This window comes from Schistocerca piceifrons, chromosome 6 (assembly GCF_021461385.2).
Source record: "Schistocerca piceifrons isolate TAMUIC-IGC-003096 chromosome 6, iqSchPice1.1, whole genome shotgun sequence".
Lineage (NCBI taxonomy): Eukaryota > Metazoa > Arthropoda > Insecta > Orthoptera > Acrididae > Schistocerca > Schistocerca piceifrons.
In genome coordinates, this window is record NC_060143.1 from 359,248,111 (window position 1) to 359,275,911 (window position 27,801).

Below are 27,801 nucleotides of genomic sequence, written 5' to 3' on the forward strand. Positions count from 1 at the left end.
ACATCCTTACATTTGTCCCCTAGCCATCCCTGCTTAGCCGTTTTGCACTTCCTGTCGATCTCATTTTTGAGACATTTGTATTCCTTTTTGCCTGCATCACTTACTGCATTTTTATATTTTCTCCTTTGATCAATTAAATTCAGTATCTCTTCTGATACACAAGGATTTTTACCAGCCCTCGTCTTTTTACCTACTTGATCCTCTGCTGCCCTCACTACTTCATCCCTCAGAGCTACCCATTCGTCTTCTACTGTATTTCTTTCCCCCATTCCTGTCAATTGTTCCCTTATGCTTTCCCTGAAACTCTGTACAACCTCTGGTTCTTTCAGTTTATCCAGGTCCCATCTCCTTAGATTCCCACCTTTTTGCAGTTTCTTCAATTTTAATCTACAGTTCATAACCAATAGATTGTGGTCAGAGTCCACATCTGCCCCTGGAAATGTCTTACAATTTAAAACCTGGTTCCTAAATCTCTGTCTTACCATTATATAATCTATCTGATACCTTTTAGTATCTCCAGGGTTCTTCCATGTATACAACCTTCTTTTATGATTCTTGAACCTAGTGTTAGCTATGATTAAGTTATGCTCTGTGCAAAATTCTACCAGGCGGCTTCCTCTTTCATTTCTGTCCCCCAACCCATATTCACCTACTATGTTTCCTTCTCTCCCTTTTCCTACTGTCGAATTCCAGTCACCAATGACTATTAAATTTTTGTCTCCCTTCACTACCTGAATAATTTCTTTTATCTCATCATACATTTCATCAATTTCTTCATCATCTGCAGAGCTAGTTGGCATATAAACTTGTACTACTGTAGCTGTAGGCACAAAAATACTTTACCACCTGCAGTGATGGAACCTATCAAGCCTGTATTTAAAAATGTAGGTTCCACAGAGCTCTTAAAAATGTGTGTTGGAGCCAATACACAAAATGATAATGAGTCACTGAACAGCAAAATTTAGAAAGGTTTTCCCAAAAGTGGATTTTGTGGGAAAATTATTATTAAAATTGCAACTAATGATGCATTAATTACCCTTAATGAAGGCATGAAAGGTAGACGGAAGTAATTACACAATTAGGAATTAAGCCTCCAAAGTTTTATAGACTTACGTTGGACCAAGTGGATAGAGTGTGAATAAAATCAGCAGAGAAAAAAAAAACTAGAAACAACACAAGAGGCAAGAAAAAGGATTAAGATCAGATTAGAGAAGACAGGCAACTAGTCATCATCAGAAGGGAAAACTTACTCTGCTTGTAGCTTTTGATTTACATTAAAACAACAACAAAAGTACAAAAATGAATTAGCAATGTATTTTGATCATTTCTTGCGCTTCATATCTTCTTGATCTGTCTCTCTCTTAACACAAAAAACTGGTTCTGAATGAATTTGATGTATATAACTATATAATATCAACATAATCAAGCAACATCAGGTTCTTCTATTGGATAGCTTCTCAGTTAAAAACATACTACTATGTTAAAAAAAGTTTGTTGTTGTTGTGGTCTTCAGTCCTGAGACTGGTTTGATGCAGCTCTCCATGCTACTCTATCCTGTGCAAGCTTCTTCATCTCCCAGTACCTACTGCAACCTACATCCTTCTGAATCTGCTTAGTGTATTCATCTCTTGGTCTCCCTCTACGATTTTTACCCTCCATGCTGCCCTCCAATGCTAAATTTGTGATCCCTTGAAGCCTCAAAACATGTCCCACCAACCGATCCCTTCCTCTAGTCAAGTTGTGCCACAAACTTCTCTTCTTCCCAATCCTATTCAATACTTCCTCATTAGTTACGTGATCTACCCACCTTATCTTCAGCATTCTTCTGTAGCACCACATTTCGAAAGCTTCTATTCTCTTCTTGTCCAAACTAGTTATCGTCCATGTTTCACTTCCATACATGGCTACACTCCATACAAACACTTTCAGAAACGACTTCCTGACACTTAAATCTATACTCGATGTTAACAAATTTCTCTTCTTCAGAAACGATTTCCTTGCCATTGCCAGTCTACATTTTATATCCTCTCTACTTCGACCATCATCAGTTATTTTGCTCCCCAAATAGCAAAACTCCTTTACTACTTTAAGTGTCTCATTTCCTAATCTAATTCCCTCAGCATCACCCGATTTAATTTGACTACATTCCATTATCCTCGTTTTGCTTTTGTTGATGTTCATCTTATATCCTCCTTTCAAGACACTGTCCATTCCATTCAACTGCTCTTCCAAGTCCTTTGCTGTCTCTGACAGAATTACAATGTCGTCGGCGAACCTCAAAGTTTTTACTTCTTCTCCATGAATTTTAATACCTACTCCGAATTTTTCTTTTGTTTCCTTTACTGCTTGCTCAATATACAGATTGAATAACATCGGGGAGAGGCTAGAACCCTGTCTCACTCCTTTCCCAACCACTGCTTCCCTTTCATGCCCCTCGACTCTTATAACTGCCATCTGATTTCTGTACAAATTGTAAATAGCCTTTCGCTCCCTGTATTTTATACCTGCCACCTTTAGAATTTGAAAGAGAGTATTCCAGTTAACATTGTCAAAAGCTTTCTCTAAGTCTAAAAATGCTAGAAATGTAGGTTTGCCTTTTCTTAATCTTTCTTCTAAGATAAGTCGTAAGGTTAGTATTGCCTCACGTGTTCCAACATTTCTACGGAATCCAAACTGATCTTCCCCGAGGTCCGCTTCTACCAGTTTTTCCATTCGTCTGTAAAGAATTCGCGTTAGTATTTTGCAGCTGTGACTTATTAAACTGATAGTTCGGTAATTTTCACATCTGTCAACACCTGCTTTCTTTGGGATTGGAATAATTATATTCTTCTTGAAGTCTGAGGGTATTTCGCCTGTCTCATACATCTTGCTCACCAGATGGTAGAGTTTTGTCATGAGTGGCTCTCCCAAGGCCATCAGTAGTTCTAATGGAATGTTGTCTACTCCCGGGGCCTTGTTTCAACTCAGGTCTTTCAGTGCTCTGTCAAACTCTTCACGCAGTATATTATCTCCCATTTCGTCTTCATCTACATCCTCTTCCATTTCCATAATATTGTCCTCAAGTACATCGTCCTTGTATAAACCCTCTATATACTCTTTCCACCTTTCTGCCTTCCCTTCTTTGCTTTGAAGTGGGTTGCCATCTGAGCTCTTGATATTCATACAAGTGGTTCTCTTCTCTCCAAAGGTCTCTTTAATTTTCCTGTAGGCAGTATCTATCTTACCCCTAGTGAGACAAGCCTCTACATCCTTACATTTGTCCTCTAGCCATCCCTGCTTAGCCATTTTGCACTTTCTGTCGATCTCATTTTTGAGACGTTTGTATTCCTTTTTGCCTGCTTCATTTACTGCATTTTTATATTTTCTCCTTTCATCAATTAAATTCAATATTTCTTCTGTTACCCAAGGATTTCTATTAGCCCTCGCCTTTTTACCTACTTGATCGTCTGCTGCCTTCACTACTTCATCTCTCAGAGCTACCCATTCTTCTTCTACTGTATTTCTTTCCCCCATTCCTGTCAATTGTTCCCTTATGCTGTCCCTGAAACTCTGTACAACCTCTGGTTCTTTGAGTTTATCGTGGTCCCAACTCCTTAGATTCCCACCTTTTTGCAGTTTCTCCAGTTTCAATCTGCAGTTCATAACCAATAGATTGTGGTCAGAATCCACCTCTGCCCCTGGAAATGTCTTACAATTTAAAACCTGGTTCCTAAATCTCTGTCTTACCATTATATAATCTATCTGATACCTTTTAGTATCTCCAGGGTTCTTCCATGTATACAACCTTCTTTTATGATTCTTGAACCTAGTGTTAGCTATGATTAAGTTATGCTCTGTGCAAAATTCTACAAGGCGGCTTCCTCTTTCATTTCTTCCCCCCAATCCATATTCACCTACTATGTTTCCTTCTCTCCCTTTTCCTACTGGCGAATTCCAGTCACCCATGACTATTAAATTTTCGTCTCCCTTCACTACCTGAATAACTTCTTTTATCTCGTCATACATTTCATCTATTTCTTCATCATCTGCAGAGCTAGTTGGCATATTAACTTGTACTACTGTAGTAGGCATGGGCTTTGTGTCTATCTTGGCCACAATAATGCGTTCACTATGCTGTTTGTAGTAGCTAACCCGCACTCCTATTTTTTTATTCATTATTAAACCTACTCCTGCATTACCCCTATTTGATTTTGTATTTATAAAAAAGTTTAGAAAACTAAATTCATAATTTAAAACAAATTAAAAATATTACCTATTTTGGTATGCACCTAAAAGAACTTAGTTTTGTAAACATGTATTTTGCCAATAAAGTAAATTAAGCACAACATTAAACTCCCGATATGATGAATATGCTATAGTACTACTGCTGAACAGCAGTCATTTCGAAATAATTTATTGTATTTGTAACTTGTACAAGAAGACCAATTGTCTGAGAGGGTCAACTTTCATTCGTCCAAGTTTACTATGTCACTAGAGAAATTGGTGAATTTTGTCAAATTTTTGCTGCTTTAAGCTGTATCTGCCTCCTTCAGAGAGCAAATTTAAATGTAAGCCTGTAAGTCAATCATAATAAGATTCAAATAATACGTGATAAGTATACTGAAAAGAATGTATGATAAATACACTGAAAAGAAATCTACCAATTCACAATGGAATAAACCAATAAACAACTATTCATTTGTTTTAATTGGGCAGATAAAAAATCTACTCACCAAGCAACGGCAGGAGAACACACACATAAAGGGTACAGTGAAACCTCACACAGTGAGCATAATTTGTTCCAGAATCTTACTCGTAATGCAAAACACCCTTTAAGTGAAACAATTTATCCCATATAAATTAATGTAAAAAACAATAACGCATTCCATGCAGGAAAAGTACTGACAGTTTTATCTTATTCATGCCATTTATTCACACAAAATTATACATATAGTATTATGTACTTTATTATTCATGATACATAACTAATTCTTTTTACTAGGAAGCAACCTAGTCATTTGTTTCTGCTGATGCTTCAACACTTGGCAAAAATGTGCCACAGCATTATTGTCAAATAAATTTGTAGCATGCCTGGCCACTGCTTTAATGGGGTAATGATTTTCAATGTACGATGCAACTGATTCCCACGCTTTCAGCATTTCTCTTATTGTGCCAGAAGATTGCAGCTTTTCTGTAACCGCCTCCTCCTCTTCCTCCTGTGAAGGACTACTCTCTACAACTTCATAAGCTCTTTGGTGGTCACTTCTTGGCTGTGATCTTCCACAAGCTCATTGATATCATTGTTATCCACTTCTAGCCCCATGCTCTTGGCCAAAGACACAATCCTATTGACTACAGGCTCCACAGGTACTGAGTTGAATGCCTCAGAGTCACATTCGACAACACACTTCGGCCAAAGCTTCTTCCAAGCAGAAGTGAGAGTTCTCTTGGTAACCCCTTCCCAAGTCTTTTTGATCATCTTGAGGCATGCAACTATGTTGAAGTGATATTTCCAAAACTCTCTGAGAGTGAGATTGTTAGCTTCAGTCAACTCAAAGCAATGATCGAAGTGTGCTTTAATGTAGAGCTTCTTAAAGTTACAAATAATCTGCTGTCCACAGGGTGGACTAACAGAGTGGTGTTGGGAGGCAGAAATTGGATGTTGATGAATTGAAATTCTTCAAGAAGGTGATTTGGTAGGCCTGGAGAATGGGCAGGAGCATTGTCTGTAACACACAAAATGTGAATTGGCATATTCATCTCAAGCAAATATTTTTTTCAACGAAGGACCAAACACTTCACTGATCCAATCACAAAAAAGATCACATGTCACTCAAGCCTTGTTGTTGGACCTCCAAATCACATTTAACCTGCTCTTCTGAACTGTATACTTCTTGAAGGCTCATGGAATTCCTGAACGATAAACAAGCAGCATTTAATTTTCAAATCGCTGCTTGCATTGGCACAGAATAGCAGTGTAAGACTGTCTTTCATTTGCTTGTGACCAGGGAATACGTTCTCCTCTGCTGTTATAAAGGAACGCTTTGGCATCTTTTTCCAGAACAGACCTATCTCGTCACCATTAATAGTGAAAATAGATGATGTAGACCAATTATATGTGCATGCTAAATCAGCAATGCTCCACTTTCACATTTTTCAATCATTTCATGTTTCATTTCTGAGGTCATTTTCTTTCTCTTGAGGTAGTCTTATCGCAGCTTTATCTTTGAGGACATTTCTACAAAGGTTATTAAAATGTGAACAAAAAAAAAAAAAAAAGTGAAAACACAAGTTTAGAAAAGTGTGTGATCACAAGCTGCACTAAGAGCGAGGGTATCAAAAAGAGTGCTACCCCCCAGAATGCAGTACATACGAAAGACATTGTTCATATGCCAGTGCTGACAATGAAAGGCGCTCATATTGTTGAATGTTTCATCCGCTACATGCAAACAGCTCGTGACAACATACTAAACCATTGTCACTCGTTATGCGAAAGATCACACATTAAGTTAGTCTCTTTTTTATACAATTTGTTTTGCCTGTTATACAAATTGCGCATTATTGAGAGGTGCTCTTTAAGCAAGGTTCCACTTTTAATACATATGCATGCTTTTGGAGCCAGTGGTTGCTTCTGGCAGAAGGGTTGAAGGGGAAGGAAGAGGGGTATAGGAAAAGGATTGGTAAGGTTTAGGGAAAGGGGTAGAGCTTGGAAGTCACCCAGAACCCCAGGTTAGAGGAAACTTAATGGACGGGATGAGAAGGGAAGAGTCTTATGGAATTGCTACAGTAGTACTGTTGAACAGAGGTGATTTTGAAAAAAATTAAAAAGGAATAAAAATAGTTTCTTTGTAGTAGAATGTACTGTTATCTTTCCTTCTCATCCTGTTCCCTGACTTGGGTTCTGTGTGACTTTTCGAATTCTACCCCTTTTCTTAAACATCACCAGTCTTTTCCTTCACCATTTTCCTTACCCTTCAACCAGAAGGAGGAGCCACTGGCTCTGAAAGCTTGCATACAAAATACCTTTTATACATGTGTTATTTTGCCATCATTTGGTGAATAGATTTTTTATCTATCGAACTACATTATATTTTTTATATTTATTTGTTTTTATAGACAAATATAGCCTTCTATGTTCTCAATGGCTACTTCAGATGACCCCCTTCCAGCACTGTCCGGGATAACATTACACTGGCCATTTAACCTACATAACGTATTTTTCAGGCCTCTATGATACCCTGAAACATGGTTCACCTTCATAGTTTTCACCTGTGTAGGTGGTATTACCTTAAAACATGCACACCCTCAGTACCACACATTTCGATTACACCAATGGTCAAGTGTCAAACAGTGGTAGTGATATCCGAGCTCGCACATAATCTGCTAATTTTACCTACAACTTCTGTCATAATCTATCCTGATGTGATCACCAATAAAGTAATGCAGACTAGCTTTCCACTCCATATTTTGTTGCTGAATATTGGTACAGTTCAGGACTTGTTACACCATTCAGAAATTTAGACACCACAATGCAACACATAACTTAAAATTGTTGTGATGGGAGTTTACTGTCTAGCAAATACTCTGTTTCTGCAGTCACCTGGATTTTAACACTTTAGAGACCTCCCCATACTGGGCCTAAGAAACCGACCATTGATGCCATTATTTAAAGCATTACTGGCACAGATATAATTGATGTAGCTTTGAGAGTAATACATAATAAAAAAGGATCAGAGATTTATTTTCCATAGTTACTGTAGTTCCACAATGGATTAAAAATTTAAAATAATGATGACAGAAAGTATAATGATCCTCCTAAGTAAAAAGTGTTAGGTTAATTACTGAGCTCATTCCACAAACTTGACGTATTTGTGGCAGGTGAACAGCAAACTGCAAAATCTAACGAGTACATGCACGAAATGTGATAATATTGGCTCAACCATTAGCGTCAGCAGCTGCTATGTTCACTAATGCTTCTTTCAAAATAATTCTAGAAACTAACAAAAGAATGCAGCTCCAGTTACAGGACATGTAGCGAGACATCTGTAAACTGTTCTCATATCAAATTTGTCCAGTTTTAGAGTGACAGGTGGCTCACGTAACGAGAAAATCAAGGCCTGATGTATACTCAGATGTGGCCTTTTTAAAACACAGTTTTAGACTGAGCTATGTTTGGGCTTGCTCTCCAAAGTGTTAATTACGCTTGTTTATTTTACTCCTTGTCTTTCAAGCTGTTTTGTACAGGATTCCGTGCATCTAAATTTCTTATTGTTATCTTTTTCTTTAACAATTTATCTTGAATCTTGTATATTGTATCAGCAACGATATCAAGGAAGACAACAAATCAGGTAGTTGAGACTGTGATAACTAGTAAAGAGGCATATAAATAACGTATTTATGACTAGCTCAGATTATAAAATTCACAGATCCAATACAGCAACACTAGGAGCAGAAGTTACGTACAGCACCAATTTACTATGTGTTTTTCTAATGCTCAAGGTATCTTTAAAAGGGTAAACAATTATCTTTCTTGGGACTATTGTCTTCAGTATCACATACGTTCATATTATTTGCCATTTTTTTTCTCAACTCCTCTTCCCATCCCCATCATTCAACTTTTGTTTCCACCTAAATTTTGGGAGTCCACTTTCTAGTTCTTGTGCAGAACCTACTGTTTCTCCCTGACAACTTCTGTTGCAGTCCTTTGCCCCTATATTTAAGAAACTGGAAACTCAACACAAGATGTCTGGTTTTATGCTGTATGTACTTGTGAGCTATGCTCCAACAGCAGCTGTTCAATCTATTGATAATTACATGAACTATGTTCTGTTATGCTGTACTTCAAATTTACATTCATGGTTTAAATTTTAATGCACCTGACATGTTAATGACCAGTTTCACAGTCCATAAATAACTCCTAAAAGGTGATGCTGCTTAAAGAGAAGATAAATAAAGCTTACACTGCTGAACTTTTATGTCATAACTTACCTTGTAACCACCTAACTTGTGTTGCTGGTCCATACCCCTTGTCATTCCTTGCTGCAATGCGGAATATGATGGCAGGTTTTGTTGTAGTATCTATATGTGCTGCTGCAAGTGATGCATTGCCCACTGTACACTGATTTGTTGCACCACAGTATACACGAACAAATGCTAACTGGCTTGGTTGTCCTGGCTGTACTTTTGGATCAGACTGTGAAGCAGAGAGGGTTTATCATTTTGTATACAAATAATAATAACATATTCAACATTTAAAACTTACTTATTATGTCAATAATTCTCTCTCTCTCTCTCACTCTCTCCCATGAAGTGCTACAATCTAGCTCCAAACTGCAATAAACAAATTATCTAATTACTATTTGTGTTTCTTGGTTTCATACATGTGTAAATATCTCTCTCTCTCTCTCTCTCTCTCTCTCTCTCTCACACACACACACACACACACACACACACACACACACACAAAGTATACTTCTTTCCCATATAGTAACATGCTGGCTAAGTGGCCAAATGTACCCCTTAAAGCAGACTGTTCCAACCGAGCTCCAGGGAGCCGGAGCACTCCGGAGCGCTCACTGCGGCAGCTCGGAGCCCGCGTGGAGGGGGAAAGCAAACTCACTGCCCCCTGGCCGCATGCAGCCGCAACTGACGCAATAATCCGTGTTCAATGACAACTACAACTAGCCGCGGGAGCCCTGTACCTCTATTGGAGGATGCCTTTCTATTCATTGAGAGGGATGGTCGTCCGCAGTGTCTTGTATGTCAAAGTATTTAATTCTGCGAGGAGGTAAAATATACACAGACATTATACACGTCTTCACGCAGCGCACTACGATCAGGTAGAAGGCGTTGCACGCAGAGAATTGGTAGCCAGGCTTAAGAACGACATACCAGGAGGCATAATACGGAGGGTATCAAAACATGCAACATAGTTCGTGTTCTGTAATGCGTTTATAATTTTCAGGTGAATGAGAGCGGAGAAAACACTACTGAATCTGCAATTCGAGCAAGCTACAGGATCGCTCATGTCATTGCGACAAGTGACAAGCCGTTTTCGGTGGGACCACTCGTAAAATCGTGCATGGTAGCAGTTGCAGAATGTTTGTTTCCAAGGGAGGTGCAGGCAATTGAAGGGGTTTGCCTGAGTTTGCCTGTCGAAGCAAACAATGTCTCGTCAAATGCTGGATATGGCAGCGGATTTAGAGACACAGCTCAGGTAAAAAGCGGAGAGCTTTGTTGCATTTTAGCTAGTGCTTGGTGAAAGCACCGACATATCGGACTGTGCTCAGCTGGCAGCGTTTGTGCGTGGTGTCGACATGGAGCTGCAAGTAACTGAAAAACTCTTGGATGTGGTACCACTCGATTACACCGCAACGGGATGTGACATTTTTAAAGCTGTTTGTGAATCAGTGGACAATATGAATTTGCTGTGGGATAAGCTCCATTCTGTAGCGACAGACGCTGGACCACAAATGATCGGGTGTCACCAAGGTTTTGCTTCTCGTTTGAAAAATAAACTCAGGGACGAATTCGGGAAAGAGATTTTGACTCTTCATTGATTTGTTTGCCAAGAGGCACTGTGTGCTGAAACAGTAGAGCTAGGTGGTCTAATGAAAGATGTCGTGAAATGTGTGAATTTTGTGCGGCGTCACAGTATGAATCATCACCAATTCAAAGGATTCCTGAAAGATATGGAAGCGGAATATGGGGATATACCTTACCACAGTACAGTTCGTTGGCTGAGTCGGGGAAAAGTTCTTGATGTTTTCTTTGCCATTCGTGAGGAAATATCCCTTTTTCTCGAAATGAAAGGGGAAGAAATGCGTTGTCTGAAAGATATAAAATGGATATCAGACCTGGCGTTCCTAGCTGACATAACTATGCATCTGAATAATTTAAATCTGTCATTGCAGGGCAAAGGGCAGCTAATCGTTGACATGCACGACCAGATCAAAGCGTTCATGGAAAAGTTACGTTTATTTGAGAGGCAGATGAGTAATGGACATTTAACGTTCTTGAATCGTCTTGCTTCTTTAAAACTACCTGAAGGTACTACTTTCGGCAATTACCAAGCAAAGTTAAAGCAGCTCATCACGTCGTTTGAAACACGATTCCGAGACCTCACTAGTTTGGAAATGGAACTTACGGTGTTCAGCACTCCTTTTTCAGTTTCCCCCGATGACTTGTCATCGTCACTTCAATTGGAGATTATTGATTTGCAAAATTCAACTTTGTTGAAAGAGAGGTACTACAACACGTTGGATTTGTCACGATGGTATTGTTCATTACAGCAAAAAACATTTCCCAAGCTTCACAACAATGCCGCTCAGATCATCTGCATGTTGGGATCTACGTATTGTTGTGAGCATCTTTTCTCAGCAATGAAAAAAGTAAAAAGTAAGGAATGATTGTTTCTTCAGGATGCAACAATGAAAGCCATCCTCCGCATTAATGCTGCGAACACTTTGACGCCAGATATTTCCGATCTTGTAATGAAAAGAAAATGTCAAACTAAAGAGGCCCAATAAATTTGTAAAACAGTTGTTCCTTATTTATTTCCTGAACATCATATTTCCTGGTGTAGCGTGTCACTACGTCTTAGCAGCTGAGAGTATGAGGCTGTCGATCTTGTAAGACGCAGCTGGCACATCAAAACGCTTGCCTTGCCGCCTGCCTCAGCCAGCCGTGTCACGTGCTGGCCCACTTGAATGGTCACAGCGAGCGACGCGGCTCCCTGGAGCAGGGAGCGCTCCGCGGCTTACAACGGAGCCGACGAGCTGGAACAGCCTGCCTTAGAGGCTCCTAGTCAACAATGTCATCCAACTAAATTCTATTTTTTATGGTTCTGTACATCAATCAGCAAAAATAAAATCCTTATAGGGTCACTTTGTTGTTGTCTGTCTGTCCATCTGACTGTTCAAAATCCTTTTCTTCAGGAGTGGGTACCTTTATCAAGTTGAAATGTGTGTCACATATTAAGGTCTACGGTCCACTGGAAATGCAAAAAAGGGAAGCATCGATGTCAATATCAACAAAAAATACGGCTATCACATATTTTGATACTCACAAACTCATTCATTAAAACCCAAAGGGTAGTTGCCTTTACCTAGAATCGTGAAATGAAGCAAGGTTTCACACTACAGCCAAAGAAAAAAAGTGCAAAAACTATTAATTTGTAATTACATCACATGAAAAAAAAATTGTCATTTGTTATCAGACTGTCTATTTATCTGTCTGTCTGTTAAGATTCCTTTTTCTCAGGAACAGGTAGACATATCAAGTTGAAATTTACGTCACACACTAAGGTCTATGGCCCCTTGGCAGCACAATAAATGTTAGCTACTAAGTCAAAGCAATCAAAAGATATTGCCATTTATTTCACATATTTTGATACTTGCAGACTCACTCATTTGCACTTACAGGGTACTTGCCCTTGATGTAGAATCATGAAATCTGGTAAGAAGGAAGTTTTCACAGTACAAGTCAAGGAAAATATTAGAAAATTGTTCATTTCTTCTGTTATTTGTTATTCGTTTTCATACTTGAAATAAAAACACCCTCAATAGTCTTGGAATCTGTGGGCCCCATATCTTGCCAATATCAATGTCGATAACAGGTAAAAATTGTCAAGATCCTCAATTTCCGAAATGGATGAACTGTCTGTGTACATAATTAAGTTCATATAGAACCCTCAAAGTGCAAGTCCTAATCGCACATGACCAGTTTTTGAAATGCTTAATATACATAAAACTTGAGATGCATTACTGAAGCGATTTTCAGGATTCTGACACTTTTCTTGCCAGGATGAGTCATGTAAGATATAGTGCTCCTTTTATTTTCTGAACAGTTGAAGGTAGTGAAACCAGGATATGGCAAGGGATAGTACGCAGAGGGCAACATAATTATATGTCTTAGATTTATATTATGTCTTCCTTTGAACAATGTGTGGTTCTTTAGTAGATGCAGGGGTGGGGAACAGATGCCATTCATGAACAGAGAATTCAGATATTAATTTATTCTACATCTAATAGCAAATAATAAAAATACTTAACTTTGCTCCATTAGTAGCAGCATCAGCTGCTAACAGTAGACTTGAATGTTGAAACATACACATATACAAAAGATTTATGAACCTGTCACTCTTCAATGGTCAAATCAACACAGAAAAAGACCGTTTTCTATTTCACCATCTCAGATTTTCTGGAAATCTGGCAAAGGCATGCTGTTGGCATAGACTTACAAGGGAACCTCCACATCGCACCCCCCTCAGATTTAGTTATAAGTTGGCACAGTGGATAGGCCTTGAAAAACTGAATACAGATCAATCGAGAAAACAGGAAGAAGTTGTGTGGAACTATGAAAAAATAAGCAAAATATACAAACTGAGTAGTCCATGCGCAAGATAGGCAATATCAAGGATAGTGTACGCTTAGGAGCACCGTGGTCCCGTGGTTAGCGTGAGCAGCTGCGGAACGAGAGGTCCTTGGTTCAACTCTGCCCTCGAATGAAAAGTTTAATTTTTTTATTTTCAAACAATTATTATCTGTCCGTCCGTCCGATGCAATGTAACTGCGCCGTAGTATGGGTTCGGAAAATATTCATTGACCTTGTTATTTAAGTCGCGAGCTATATTTGCTGGATTCATATTGCCCACGGAATACATCTCACCTATTTAATGCACTCTCGTCCAAAGTAGTGAACAGTCAACTGCCAGCCAGGGAGCCTCGTTAGCAGGAATACTCTCTCTTCCGTGTGCTGTAGTCGACTGACGTCGTGTGTTTCGATGTTTGTTTAGGTGTACCGTCCCCGTACTACGGGGCAGTTACCTCGCATCGGATGGACAGACAGACAGATAATAATTGTCTGAAAATAAAAAATTAAACTTTTCTTTCGAGGGGAGACTTGAACCAAGGACCTCTCGTTTCGCAGCTGCTCACGCTAACCACGGGACCAAGGCACTCCTGAACTCCCGATCTCCCTGATGTTGCCTATGTTGCGCATGGACTACTCAGTTTGTACATTTTGCTTATTTTTTTCATAGTTCCACACAACTTCTTCCTGTTTTCTCGATTGATCTGTGTGCAATTTTTCAAGGCCTATCCACTGTGCCAACTTATAACTAAATCTGAGGGGGGTGCGATTGGGAGGTTCCCTTGTTAGAAAAACATGAAATTTTACTGAGTTGTGTCAACTTGTTTCATAATTACAGAGGTGCAAAGTTAACATAAATGGGCACAAAAACAGAAAATGGTACTTTTTAGAATTGCTGTAGAAGCCAACTGTAACAGACCTGGGATGCATAGGTGTCATTTTTCAAACCCTTCCCTACCATATATAATAATATAAAGGTTAATAAGAAAATTCTTTTCTATACAAAATTTAAAGTTTTAGTTTTTTTTTCAGAAATACACATTTTACAATTTCCAAATTTATTCCATGAGTACCTAGTATTGTTGTAAATTACAGATCAAAATATAAATTTGGGATGATAATTTCTTCATTGGAAAAAACAGGGAAAGAAAGAAACAATACTGAAGCTCTCTTTTTCAATAATTCAAATTCGTACTCATGTTAATTATTACAACATTACTAATATGGACATTTTCATGAAACTAAACATGAACAATGTTGTGATAAAGATTACATAAATAGTCCACAGTAAAACTAACTATTAAGTAACAGGATCTGTTTAACATTTTAAGTTTGAAAAGGCTTCGTTTGGTACACATCACTTTCAAGTAAAGTATAAGTTCTTCCAGTAGGAGTCACAGGATTTACTGTCACCAGAACATCAGCATTTCTTGGATATAAGGAGGATGTAGATGGCCCAGCTGGATGAAGAAAAATTATTTTTACTTCATCAGGTTCTTCATTTTTCTGCAAGAAGTACTTGAGGCACTAGTTTGCTTGACAGACAACAGTGGTATAGCCTGATGTGTCTGGTAATTTTAGTTTTTTGGGTGAGATTCTGACACTTCCTTTTAACAAATTTCTGAATTCTAAGAAAAGTTTTTCACCAATATTTTTGATCTAGTTTTCAGAATGAATGCATGGTACTGATGCTTTCCTTTGATAGCCAATGATTGTTCAAAGCAATTTTACACGAAACATTCTGATTCAATATAGTCTTCTTAAGTTACATATGGTAAGTTTACATTGATAATGTTTTCTACTGTCCATTGAAAAAGTTGCAGTGGGCTTCGTAATTGGTATTCACAGGGTCTTTGCAAACTGGAATGAGCTGCCAGTCTCTCTGCAGATCGTCCAACACCGTCACAAGCCCCTTTGCAATGTGCTGTGACAAAAATGTGCCACTCTGCTTACACTTTAAAATCTTCCGCTTGGAAACTGAGGTTTGAGAAGCTCTTTTTGTTTTTGTATTGGGCAGAACACCCATCTGAAAAATAGAAAAACTTTTTTGGAAGGTTTTGATCTTTGACTGTCATGTTCTTTTTTCTCTTTTAAGTATATACAGCAACTGTGGTGTGCTCTAGTGAATCAGAAACAATGTCATGAGTAAGATGTTCAACTTTGTTTTCCTCTTTGAAATATATAACAAAGAGCCAGATATTAACCCATTGCTTTGTCCAGTGGTAACTCTGGAGCTTTATCTTGTAGAACTGTGTGGTAATTTTCAGAAAAATCACACATGACAAAGAATTCAGATTCTTCCAGATTTTCTTTTGTGCAGTTAAGAAAATATTCCTGCTGCCTGAGAATGAGGTAATGCTGAGATAAAGAGGACAACTTGCTGCAGAATAAATCAAGCTCTTCTTTCCTCCAAAATATCTAAGACTACAACCCACTGGAGAAATTGTACTTTTTTAGTTCAATTTTCAGCAAAGGAGCCTTCCAAAATTTTACACATCTCATTCCCACCTGGACAGTAAGCACATTTCCCCATCTTATAATCAACAGACTATGTGTTACAAAGCACTTTTGTGAGGCACTGCTTGTAATTTTGAATTTTTAACTCTTGTTACAGTTTTCAATGTAGTATTTACTATCATTAGTTTCATGTTTTGGTGGTCTGTGCACACACAAATAGTGTCTGTGCCACTTTGACTAGCTAACATACAATGTTTATGTCGCAATTTAGCAAATTTAGAGAAACTTATTTTCATGCTGCCAAACTTCTTTTTAAAATTTTTGTATGCTTCTTTAAGGTTACACAATATGACGTTTTTCGAAAACATTTGCTCTACTTCCGTCTGATTCATTAACTGTCACAAAGCCATTAATACCTGGCACTGCCCTGCTAATTACATCCTTCATAAAATCAATGTGCAATTCCCACTGTGTCTATTGGCAAGCATTTCCCTGGGTTGTAAATTTTAACTTTCTGAAAAGCTTTTTTCTTTTGAATTCTTTTTGACTGACTGGGCATTTGTACTCATGCATTACCATTATCTGGTAAACATTTTAGAAGCATTAGCCTTTTTGAACAACTTGTACAACTGGAAAACTTATTTTCCAGATTTTTTAAAACTTTACATTTCTCAACATCACTTTTGCTTCTGATGACAAACTTTCAGCACAAGCAGAAAAAGAGTTTATGTTTCACAGTTGCGAAAATTTTTCTTGCTTTAGATCTCCAATACTTCTCATATTTCATTTTTCTCTTTTCAATGGGAGACTCACCTAACTGTTCAAGAGATATATTAAGTGACTGATTAACCTCTGAAGTAGTTATAAATTCTGTATCAATGTACAATAACACTTTTGAGTGAAAATGATCATGTTCAACTTTTTAGCACTTAAAAACTGGGCATTTTTAACATAGTAATTTCCTTCCTACATTTATCACAAACTTTTGAACCACTGACTATTTACAGATACAATTCAGGCATGCCATTTATGATAACTTTATGGCTCTGTAATTCAAGAAAGAGTTGACATAGCTCAGTAAAGTTTCATACTTTTCTACATCCATACCAACAACACACACGTGCCAAATTTCAAGAAAATCTGAGATGGTGAGGTTTAGACCTTGTGTTGATTTGACACTGATAACCTCAATACAAAGTCTGTTCAGAAGATGTTGGGCCCGGGCCACTATGAAAGTCTGTAAAGGTTATTCAACTGGCAAACACACAAAAATGGGGTCAGTGTATGAATGTTTGAACTTAAAGTGGCTGTAGGAAACATTGTGGCGTAGCTGGCGGTGCATGCATTTGAAAGTGCAGCCGGCCGGATAGTGGCCGAAACTGCAATTTAATTGTGGTAACTCTTGTACCAACTGAGATAAGGAAGCAACGTATCACATCACTTTCATTGCTTGTAGTGACGGTGCAATAAAGTTACTCTGTAATCTACTTGTGAAAACAAAACTGATTATTTCTGTGTGACCATATAAAGAACATTGCAAGTATGTATGATTATGATCTCCTCCCAAACCCCTGGATCAATTTCAACCAAAATTTGAACACAAACAGTGAACTTTACAAAATCAGCACTGTGGTTTCTCCTAGCTCCAACAGGAGTGGAGATACAGGCGAAACCATGTTTTTTCAGCCCGCCAACCAAACAGGCTGCCTGCACGAGTGGCAGGTTGTATGGGGAGTAGAATCAGAAAGCCCTGTTATGGGAAAAAAGGTTCTCCAAGCCCCCACTGTTCATGCTGCCCTGCACGACAGATGTGTTGTGGCAGTAGCCTATGCTTGCTTCATTCACCTGTTCTGCAGGGGCTATACATGAAGATGGTCACGGCTGGATGCAGATTGATATGGAGATGGATGGAGAGGGGGAGGCACAGAGACAGGGATCCGCTGGGATGGACAAAGGGAGGTGGCCGAAGGACACTGACAGAGAGAAGTGGCACATGAAGGGCACAGAGAGGGAGAGGAGGAGATGTTGAGGGGGTGGCGGGGGGGGGGGGGGAGGAGGGGCTGAGAGCGGGGGAAGAGGAGGTAGATGGGGAGATGAAGGTTTAGGGAAATAGATAATGAAGGGGATGCATGGGGGAGATGAATAGGGTGATGTGGGGAGCAAAGAGGGGGGAGGGGGGAGGAGGAAGAGAGGAAGAGAAGATGGACAGAGAGAGTGGAAGCATGAGAGGGACAGTGAAAAGGGAAGCTAGGAGGGGATGAGAAGACAGCTTAGAGAAGTTGATGGGCAAAGTGGGGGGTAAGAGGGATGGAGAGAGAGGAGGGGAAGGGGGGATGGGCAGAGAGAAGCAGTTTATCTGGTAGCAAAACTGAAGTAGATAGTTCCTGTGAGTTAGTATGGATACAACTCATGTTTGGCAACCGGAATGAAATAATAATTGGGATCCTTTTACTGACCTTCCAACTCGGATGTTACAATTTCTGAAAGGTTCAAAGAAAACTTGAGTCTAATTTCAAACACATACTCGACTCATACAATTATAGTTGGTGGTGACTTCAATTTACCATTGATAAATTGGTGAAAATGTCTGTTTAAATTCAGAGGTACGCATACGTAAAGCATGCTAGTGGCAAGACAAAAACACTGCCTTTTCTGTGTGACAGCAATGGAAATATTATCGATGATAGTGCTGCTAAAGCAGAGTTACTAAACACAGCCTTCAAAAATCCCATATCCAAAGAGGAAAAGTAAATATTCCAGAATTCGAATAAAAAGCAGCTGCCAATAACTTTAAGTAGTGATCCTCGGAGACATGAAGCAACTTAAATTACTTAATAAAAGCAAGGCTTCTTGTCCAGACTGTATACCTATTACATTCCTTTCAGAGTATGCTGATGCAATAGCTCTCTGCTTAAGAATTGTACACAACCACTCACTCGATGAAAGATCCATACCCAATAACTGGGAAGTTGCCCAAGTCATACTAATATTACAGGCCCGTATCATTAACGTCGGTATGCAGCAGGATTTTGGAAGATATATTGTGTTCGAACATTACGAATTAGCTCGAAGGGAATGGTCTATTGACACACAGTCAGCATGTTCTTGCTACACATAATTAGCTCTTTACTCATATGAAGTGTTGAGAGCTATTGACAAGGGATTTCAATGTGATTCCGTATCTCTAGATTTCCAGAAGGCTTTTGACACTGTACCACACAAGAGGCCTGTAGTAAAATTGTACGTTTATGGAATATCGTGATGGAAAGTCATCTAGTAAACCAAGTGATTTCTGGTGTTCTCCAGGGTATTGTTATAGGCCCTCCGCTGTTCCTTATCTATACATAAACAGTTTATAAGACAATCTGAGAGAATGTCTTAGGTTGTTTGCACATGATGCTGTCATTTATCGCCTGTAAAGTCATTAGAATATCACAACAAACTGCAAAACGATTTAGACAAGACGTCTGTATGGTGCAAAAGATTGGCAATTGACCCTAAATAATGGAAAGTGTGAGGTCATCTAAATGACTGCTAAAAGGATCCATTAAACTACAATTATACGATAAATCAATCAAATCTACAGGCCAAAAATCTACAGGCCATTAATTCAACTAAATACCTAGGAATTACAATTATGAATAACTTAAACTGGAAAGAAAACACCGAAAATGTTGTTGGGAAGGCGAACCACAGATTTTGTTTTATTGGCAGAACACTTAGAAGATGCAACATATCTACTGAAGAGACTGCCTACACTATGCCTGTCTGTCTTCTTTTGGAGTACAGCTGCATGGTGTAGGATCCTTACCAGATACGGTTAACAGCGTACATTGAGAAAGTTCAAATAGCAGCAGCACATTTTGTATTATCGAGAAATAGGGGAGATAGTGTCGTGGACACGATGCAGGATTTGGCGTGGACGTAATTAAAACAAAGATGTTTCTCACTGCACCAGAATTTTCTCACAAAATTTCAATCACCAAGTTACCTTCCATTTGGAATGTGGAATGCACTCAATGAATGTGACAAGACTTTAAAAACGATTGAGCACAGCAATCAGTCATCCTCTCCTTTCAAGCTTTTTTAAAGCAAATCCACATTTCGGCAAGTGCCTAACCATTATCAAAGCACTACCTCATAGTTTTAATACATGTCCTAGTAGGTCAGTGCCCTGTTGTTTTGTGTTCTGTCACAGTTCATTCAAGACTAAGACTAAGAATGAGTAGTATTGAATGAACTGCGACAGACGACCGAACAAAAGGGGACTGATGAACTAGGACATGTATTGACACTATGAAATAGTGTATTGATAACAGCCAGGCACCAGCCGAAATATAGGTCTGCTTTATGAAAGCCTGAAAGGAAAGGACAACTGTGATTCTTGAGTTTCTCCCGGCATATTTGATAATCAAAATATCCACAGGTGTACTTCCGGTCTACAGTGTCCAACGGGCACAATATTTCAGCAATCACACATGTCGCCATCATCAGGTGAACTGACGGACTGAGCTCCTGTGAATGTGCTGGCACGGAGATCCGTGCGCTATAGCTGCTCAGGGGGAACTGGGTTCGGTCGCGGCGGCGGCCGATTTGAATACCTTCCGCCCGCGGCGCGCTCCCCCTGCCGTCCGCACCCCGACTATGTGGGTAAATGCCCTCATCACACCTGTAATTCCGTGGATTTTGTTAAACGCCTTGATAGCTTCAGGTTGGATGAGTCAGATATCATGGTGAATTTTGACGTAGTTTCCTTGTTTACGAGGGTACCCCTGCAAGAGTCACTAGAATTGATTAGTCAGAAGTTTGACGAGAAGACCACTGAACTTTTTAGGCTTGTCTTGACTTCCAGGTATTTTCTTATTAATGGAGAATACTACGAACAAACGGAGGGAGTCACCATCGGTAGCCCTCTCTCACCAGTGATAGCGAATTTGTACATGGAGAACTTCGAGGAGGAAGCCCTGTTGTCATCCGAATGGAAACCTACTTGCTTTTTCCGTTACGTGGACGACACGTTTGTCATCTGGCCACATGGTATGGATAAACTCCTCGACTTCCTTACACATCTAAACTCCATACACCCCAACATCAAATTCACTATGGAAACTGAAACAGAGGGTAAATTACCTTTCCTTGACGTCTTGGTCAAGAGAAGGGCTGACGGCACCCTAGGTCATGGGGTGTATCAGAAGACAACGTACACTGATCTGTATTTGCATGCAGACAGCTGCCACCACCCTTCACAGAGGACTGGGGTACTTAAAACTCTAGTACATAGGGCGTGCACTATCTCTGCCACAGAGAGTCTACCCCAGGAATTGGAACATCTGAGAACTGTATTTCGAAAAAATGGGTACTCAGAGTGGCAGATTCAACGTGCTCTCCGCCCAACCACTACAGCACAAACTGTGGAGATGGATGAAATCACGAGGGAGGAGGTAGGCACTGTGTTTATTCCATATACAGGCACACTCTTGGGGAAAATCGCCCGCATTTTGAAGAAACACTGGGTCGGAACTGTGTTTTGTCCTCCAAATAAAACTCGTGCACTGGTGGGGAGCGCCAAAGATGACCTCAGTTTGAGGAAGGCTGGCGTGTACCACATTCTGTGTCAATGTGGCAAGTCGTATATTGGTCAGACGATGCGTACCGTCGAGGATCAATGCCGTGAACACCACAGGCACACTCGACTGATGTATCCGAGCAAGTTGGCGGTCTCTGAACATTGTTTGTCGGAAAATCACGCTATGGAGTAGGAACGCACGAGGATTCTGGTACAGACGTCAAGATACTGGGACAGCGTTGTTAGAGAGGCCATCGAAATTCGCACCAATGATGACCTCATAAACCATGACTTAGCAAGGCTTGGGAACCAGCGACTGGTTTAAGCAAGAGTAAATCGAGCAAACATATAGTTGTGATGACCACGGCAGACAGAGCCATCACACCGACATCATCTCAGACGCTGCCGCAATCTGTTCCACTGCGCGACCATGGCACGGGGCGCGGACGGCAGGGGTAGCGCACCACGGGCAGAGGGTATTTAAATCGGCCGCCGCCGCGACCGAACCCAGTTCCCCCCGAGCAGCCATAGCGTATGGATCTCCCTGCCGGCACATTCACAGGAGCTCAGTCCATCAGTTCACCTGATGATGGCGACATGTATGATCGCCGAAATATTGTGCCCGTTGGACACTGTACACCGGCAGTACACCCGTGGATATTTTGAAAGGACAACTGATTGTTGGGTTCCATCATTTTGAAATATTTTATTGATGCCAACCTACAAGGGAGAAATGATTGTCATAATAAAACAAGGGAAATCAGAGCTCACATGGAAAGATACTGGTGTTCGTTTTTCCATGCACTGTTCGAGAGGGGAATAATAGAGAATTATTGTGAGGGTGGTTCAATGAAACCTCTGCCAGGTACATAAGTTTGATTTGTACAGTATACACATAGATGTAGATGTGGTAAATTCACACCACACCATGAATTTCTCAACATGCAGTAGGGTTTCAACAACAGTTCTAGAATTTGGGTACCCGAAATTCTGCAGCTGTGGCTGTGAAATGGGTTTCATTGGTCCACAACACGTTAGGCAACCAACTGTTGCCTTCTTTCATTTTCTGAAGTGCCCACACCGCAGATGCTCTCTTGCCAGAAAATGAGTGGCTAACGGTTCATGATGACACTGGATTTTGTATGGATAGCAATAACGGGTATGCCTTCATGGTTATCAAACAGTAGTGCATGGAATCCCAGTGCAATGTGCGACTTCACGAGTCCTGGTTGGTCGGTTCGTTTGTTTAAATGAGGGGGTGGAAGAAACCAAACTGCGAGGTCTTCGGTCCCTTGTTCCCGGTAAAATAATTACACTATGGAAAGAAGAAAAGAAAGGAGACATACAACACAATAGAAAGAGAAAGGAAGGTCCAGAAGAACGACAGAAGGACAACCAATCCTACTATGGACAAAAACAAGAAAATAACCATAGAGAGAAGCAGGAAACAGGTAGAAGGGATAAAAACGAGAGTAGAGAACCATGGCTGGCCGACCACAAGAATAAAAAGGAAAAGCCAGCCACTCTGTGACACATTAAAACATCCACCCTAAAAGCATTCGAGTGGACAAGACAAAGGGACAAAGGACATGCGATAAAATTTATATAGAATGATAAAACCCACCGTCGTGCATAAAATGTAAAACTAAATTAGCCAATGAGGCATTGTCAGCTAAAATTAATGGCAAAGAGTCCGGTAACTGAAGAGTCCGTCGCAGGGCAGCCAAAGAAGGACAGCTCACCAATATATGGGCCACCGTCAGCCGAGTGCCGCACCGACACTGAGGTGGGTCATCACGGCGCAGGAGATAGCCATGTGTCACCTAAGTGTAGCCAATGCAGAGCTGGCAGAGAACCACAGAGTCCCTGCGAGAGGCCCGCATGGAGGATTGCCACATATTCGTAGTCTCCTTAATGGTACGCAGTTTGTTGTGCGTGCTGAGGTTATGCCATTTCATCTACCAAAGCTGCAAAACCTTGAGGCGTAGCACTGAATGCAGGTCAGTTGCAGAGAAGACGATCTCCATAAGCGGTTTCCATGTAGCCTGTTTGGCCAACCTGTCAGCAGGTTTGTTGCTTGGGATTCCGACGCGACCTGGGGTCCAGACAAACACCACTGAACGACCGGACCGTTCCAAGGCAATAGATGGACTTCTGGATGGTCGCTACCAAAGTATGATGAGGGTAGCACTGGCTGAGAGCTTTTAGGCTGCTCAAAGAGTCAATACACAAAAGAAACGCCTCCCCAGGGCATGAATGGATGTGCTCAAGAGCACGAGTTATTGCCACCAGCTTGGCAGTGAAAACACTGCAGTCATCGGGCAAGGAATGCTGTTCAATATGTCCTCCATGGACATACATGAAGCCGTCATGAGCATCAGCCATCGAGCCATTGGTGTAAACCATTTTATGGCATCGGTACTTGTCAAGAATCGAGAGGAAGTGGCAGCGGAGAGCCGTGGGGTTAACTGAGTCCTTACAGCCATGTGAAAGGTCCAGGCAAAGCTGCGGCTTAGGTGTACACCATGGAGATGTATGTGAATGGACCTCAAGTATAGGTGGTAAAGGCAAGGACCCCAGTTCAGAAAGAAGGGATTGGACACGAACTGAAATTGGAAGACCTGACCTGGGCTGCCGATGTGGGAGATGAACTGACGTGGGTGGGAAGAGGAGATGGTGATTCGGATGCACAGGAGAACTACGAATGTGTGCTACGTAACTGGCCAGCAGTTGGGCACACCTAACCTGCAATAGAGGCACTCCGGATTCCACAAGAACACTGGTCACCGGACTCATCCTAAAAGCTCGTGTCACTAGGTGAACGCCACAGTGGTCCAATGGGTCGAGTAGATACAATGCTGAGGGCACCGCCAAAGCATAAAACAGACTCCCATAGTCAAGGTGGGATTGAACAAGGGCTCTGTAGAGCTGCACCAGCATAGAGCGATCTGCACCCCAGTTGGTGTTGCTCAGTCAGCGGAGGGTATTGAGGTGCTGCCAACTCTTCCACTTAAGCTGACGTAGGTGAGGAAGCCAAGTCAACTGGACATCGAAAACCAGTCTTAAGAATCGATATGTCTCCACTACAGCGAGTGGATCGTCATTAAGGTGAAGTTCTGGTTCTGGATGAACGGTACGACACCGACAGAAGTGCATAACACGCGACTTTGCGGGCCGAAAACAGGAAACCGTGGGCTAGAGCCCATGACTACGCCTTGTGAATGGCTCCCTGTAGGCACCGCTCAGCAACGCCAGTACTGGTGGAGCAGTATGAAATGCAGAAGTCGTCTGCATACAGAGAAGGTGAAACGGACAGCCCTACAGCTGCCGCTAGAGCATTAATGGCCACTAAAATTAGAGAGAGACTCAATACAGAGCCCTGCGGGACTGCGTTCTCCTGGATATGGGGGCGGTGGCGGCAGGGGGAGGGGGGGGAGGGGGAACTATGGGAGGCACCAACTTGGACATGGAAAGTACGAAGCAACAGGAAATTCCGGATAAAAATCGGGAGTGAGCCACGGAGACCCCACTCGTATAATGTGGCAAGGATATGATGTGGCCAGGTCATGTCATACACTTTTCATAAATCAAAAAAGACCGCAACCAGGTGTTGGCGTCTGGAAAAGGCCGTTCAGATGGCAGACTCTAGGGACACAAGATTATCAGTGGTAAAGCGACCCTGGCAGAAGCCACCCTGACATGGAGCCAGTAGGCCAGCCACCCTGACATGGAGCCAGTAGGCCATGTGACTCCAGTACCCGACCCAACCGCCGACATACCAGCAGCTTACAAAGAATGTTGGTGAGGCTGATGGGCCGATAGCTATCCTCATCAAGTGGGTTTTCACCGGGTTTGACCACCGGAATGATGGTGCTCTCCTGCCATTTTGGTGGGAAGATGCCATCGCACCAGATCCGGTTGAAGATGATGAGGAGATGTCACTTGTAGTCAGATGAGAGATGTTTAATCATCTGACTGTGGATCTGATCTGGTCCAGGAGCTGTGTTGGATCTATGTGCAAGGGCACTAAGGGGCTCCCACTCTGTAAATGGGGCATTATAGGGTTCACTATGGTGTGTAGTAAATGAGAGGACTTTCCCTTCCAGCTGCCGTTTGAGAGTATGAAAGGCTGGGGGGGTAATTCCGAGGCTTGAGCATATTGCTCAGCAACATGCTCGGCAATCACATTTGCATCGGTAGGTAGCACGCCATTTATGTTAACACTGTGAACACCTGTTGGGGTTTGGTACCCGAAAACACATTTGATCTTTGCCCCGACTTGGGAAGGTGACGTATGGCACCCAATGGCTGAGACACATCTCTACCAACACTCCTGCTTCCATCATTTGATAAATTGGACAACGCGAGCACGGAGCCGTTTAAAGGCTATGAGGTGCTCCAGGGAAGGGTGCTGCTTATGCCACTGTAGAGCTCGCCGACGCTTCTTAATTGCATCAGCGACTTCCGGTGACCACCAAGGGACTGTCTTTCGCCGGGGGCACCCTAAAGACTGAGGAATCGTGCTTTCTGCCACAGAAATGATTGTTGTAGTCACCTTCTCAACCATCACATCGATATTCCTGTGTGAAGGAAATTCAATGGTGACAGCAGAGGTGAAAATTTCCCAGCCCGCCTTGTTTAAAGCCCACCTGGGCAGGCATCCGTGGGCCTGACACTGGGGCAGTGACAGGAAGATGTGGAACTGGTCACTGCCACACAGGTCGTCATGTGCTCTCCAGTGGATAGATGGGAGAAGCCCAGGGCTGCAAATTGATAAATCAATGGCTGAGTAACTACCATGAGCCACACTGAAATGTGTGGCGGCTCCAGTGTTTAAGAGGCAGAGGTTGAACTGAGACAGTAAAGTTTTGACATCTCCACCTCAGCCAGTAAGCATGGTACCACCCCACAAGGGATTACGGGCATTAAAATCTCCCTGAAGTACGAAAGGTTTAGGGAGTAGATCAATCAGCGCAGCTAACACAGTTAGGGGTACTGCACCATCTGGAGGAAGATATACATTGCAGACAGTTATTTTCTGTGTCGTCCTTATTCTGGCAGCCATAGCTTCAAGATGGCTTTGAAGGGGCACATGTTGACCACAGACCGAGTTTAGGACATAAACGCAAACTCCACCTGACACTCGATTATAGTCGCTACGGTTCCTGTAATCTCTCTTATAGCTGCGGAGGACAGGGGTCCGCACTGCTGGGAACCACGTTTCCTGGAGGGCAATGCAGGAAGAAGGTGTAGAGATTAACAGTTGCTGTAGCTCAGCCAAGCGGTGGAAAAAACTGCTGCAATTACACTGGAGGATGACGTCATCATGACACTGGGAAGGCACGGAACATTCAATGAGGCAGTTTACACCTCAGGACCACCTGCTGCCACCGACTTTTTGCCTGAGCAGTTTATATCCATTTTGTCTGAGGGTCTGGCGAGATCTAGGTCCTCAGCGGGCGCCAGAATCTCCACCTCATCCACAGATGCAGAGCTTGGTGGTAGCGGTGGTGTGGGTGCCACTGCAATTCGCTTGGTCTTGGGGACCTTCTTTTTGGATTTATCTTACTGTTCCTTGGGTTTCCCTGGCTGGTAGGACTTCACCGATTCAGTCTCCGAGACTGAGGATGAGCGTGAAGCCCTGTGATCAGCTGCTTTTGGGCTGTTCAGCCACTGGCGGGTGTCATCATTCCACTAGCAGAAGGGAAGGGAGTGACCCAAGGGACCCTTTCCTAGTGAGAGCAGTCGAAGGAGTTGTATGCTTCTCTGGCTTAGAATTGGGGACAGACGTCCCCGATGGTTGGTGGAGTGTCGCTCCTGAAGTAGGTGGTGCAGGAGAAATAGGGAGGGAAGTGCCCCCCACCATCAAGGTCATAGGCGTTGCCTTCTGGCTTTGAGAGGTGACTGGAGTTGGCAGAGCTCATGGGGCTAGAACTTACAGCAGCGGCGTAAGACGATGCCATGCATACAGAATGTAGCCTACGCGTTCAAATTTCCTCTTAGCGTCAGTCGATCCAGGGTCTTGTACTCCAGATTTTCCTTTCTTTCTGGATAATCCTGCAGTCTGGTGAGCAGATCGAATGGTGCTCTCCACAGTTGACACAGATGGGAAGCGAGCACATGGAGTATTGGGATGTGATGGGCATCCATAATCTCGACGTGTGATGCTGGAAGTACAGTGGGAAGACATATGACCGAACTTCCAACATTTAAAGCACTGCACTGGGGGAGGGTCATAGGGTTTTACATAGCAGCGGTAGACCATCACCTTGACCTTCTCAGGTAATGTATCAACCTCAAAGGCCAAGATGAAAGCACTGGTGGCAACCTGATTATACAGACAGTTAGTATCACTGCAAGTAGAAAAATAATGATAGGAATTTACATTAACAGTGCTTGCTAACGTTTTACATGTCTAAATCAATGAC

At 41.7% G+C, this 27,801-nt stretch overlaps 1 protein-coding gene across 3 annotated transcripts in view; it reads right to left on the bottom strand.

Moving 5' to 3' along the window:
* Window positions 1–27,801, bottom strand: part of LOC124802928 (host cell factor 1-like) — a 121,453-nt gene that overhangs the window by 23,764 nt on the left and 69,888 nt on the right. For all 3 annotated transcript variants that reach the window (XM_047264005.1, XM_047264004.1, XM_047264003.1), the window contains one exon: window positions 8,968–9,172. In XM_047264005.1, coding sequence (XP_047119961.1) covers window positions 8,968–9,172 — 205 coding nt within the window. The remainder of the gene's footprint in view (window positions 1–8,967; window positions 9,173–27,801) is intronic.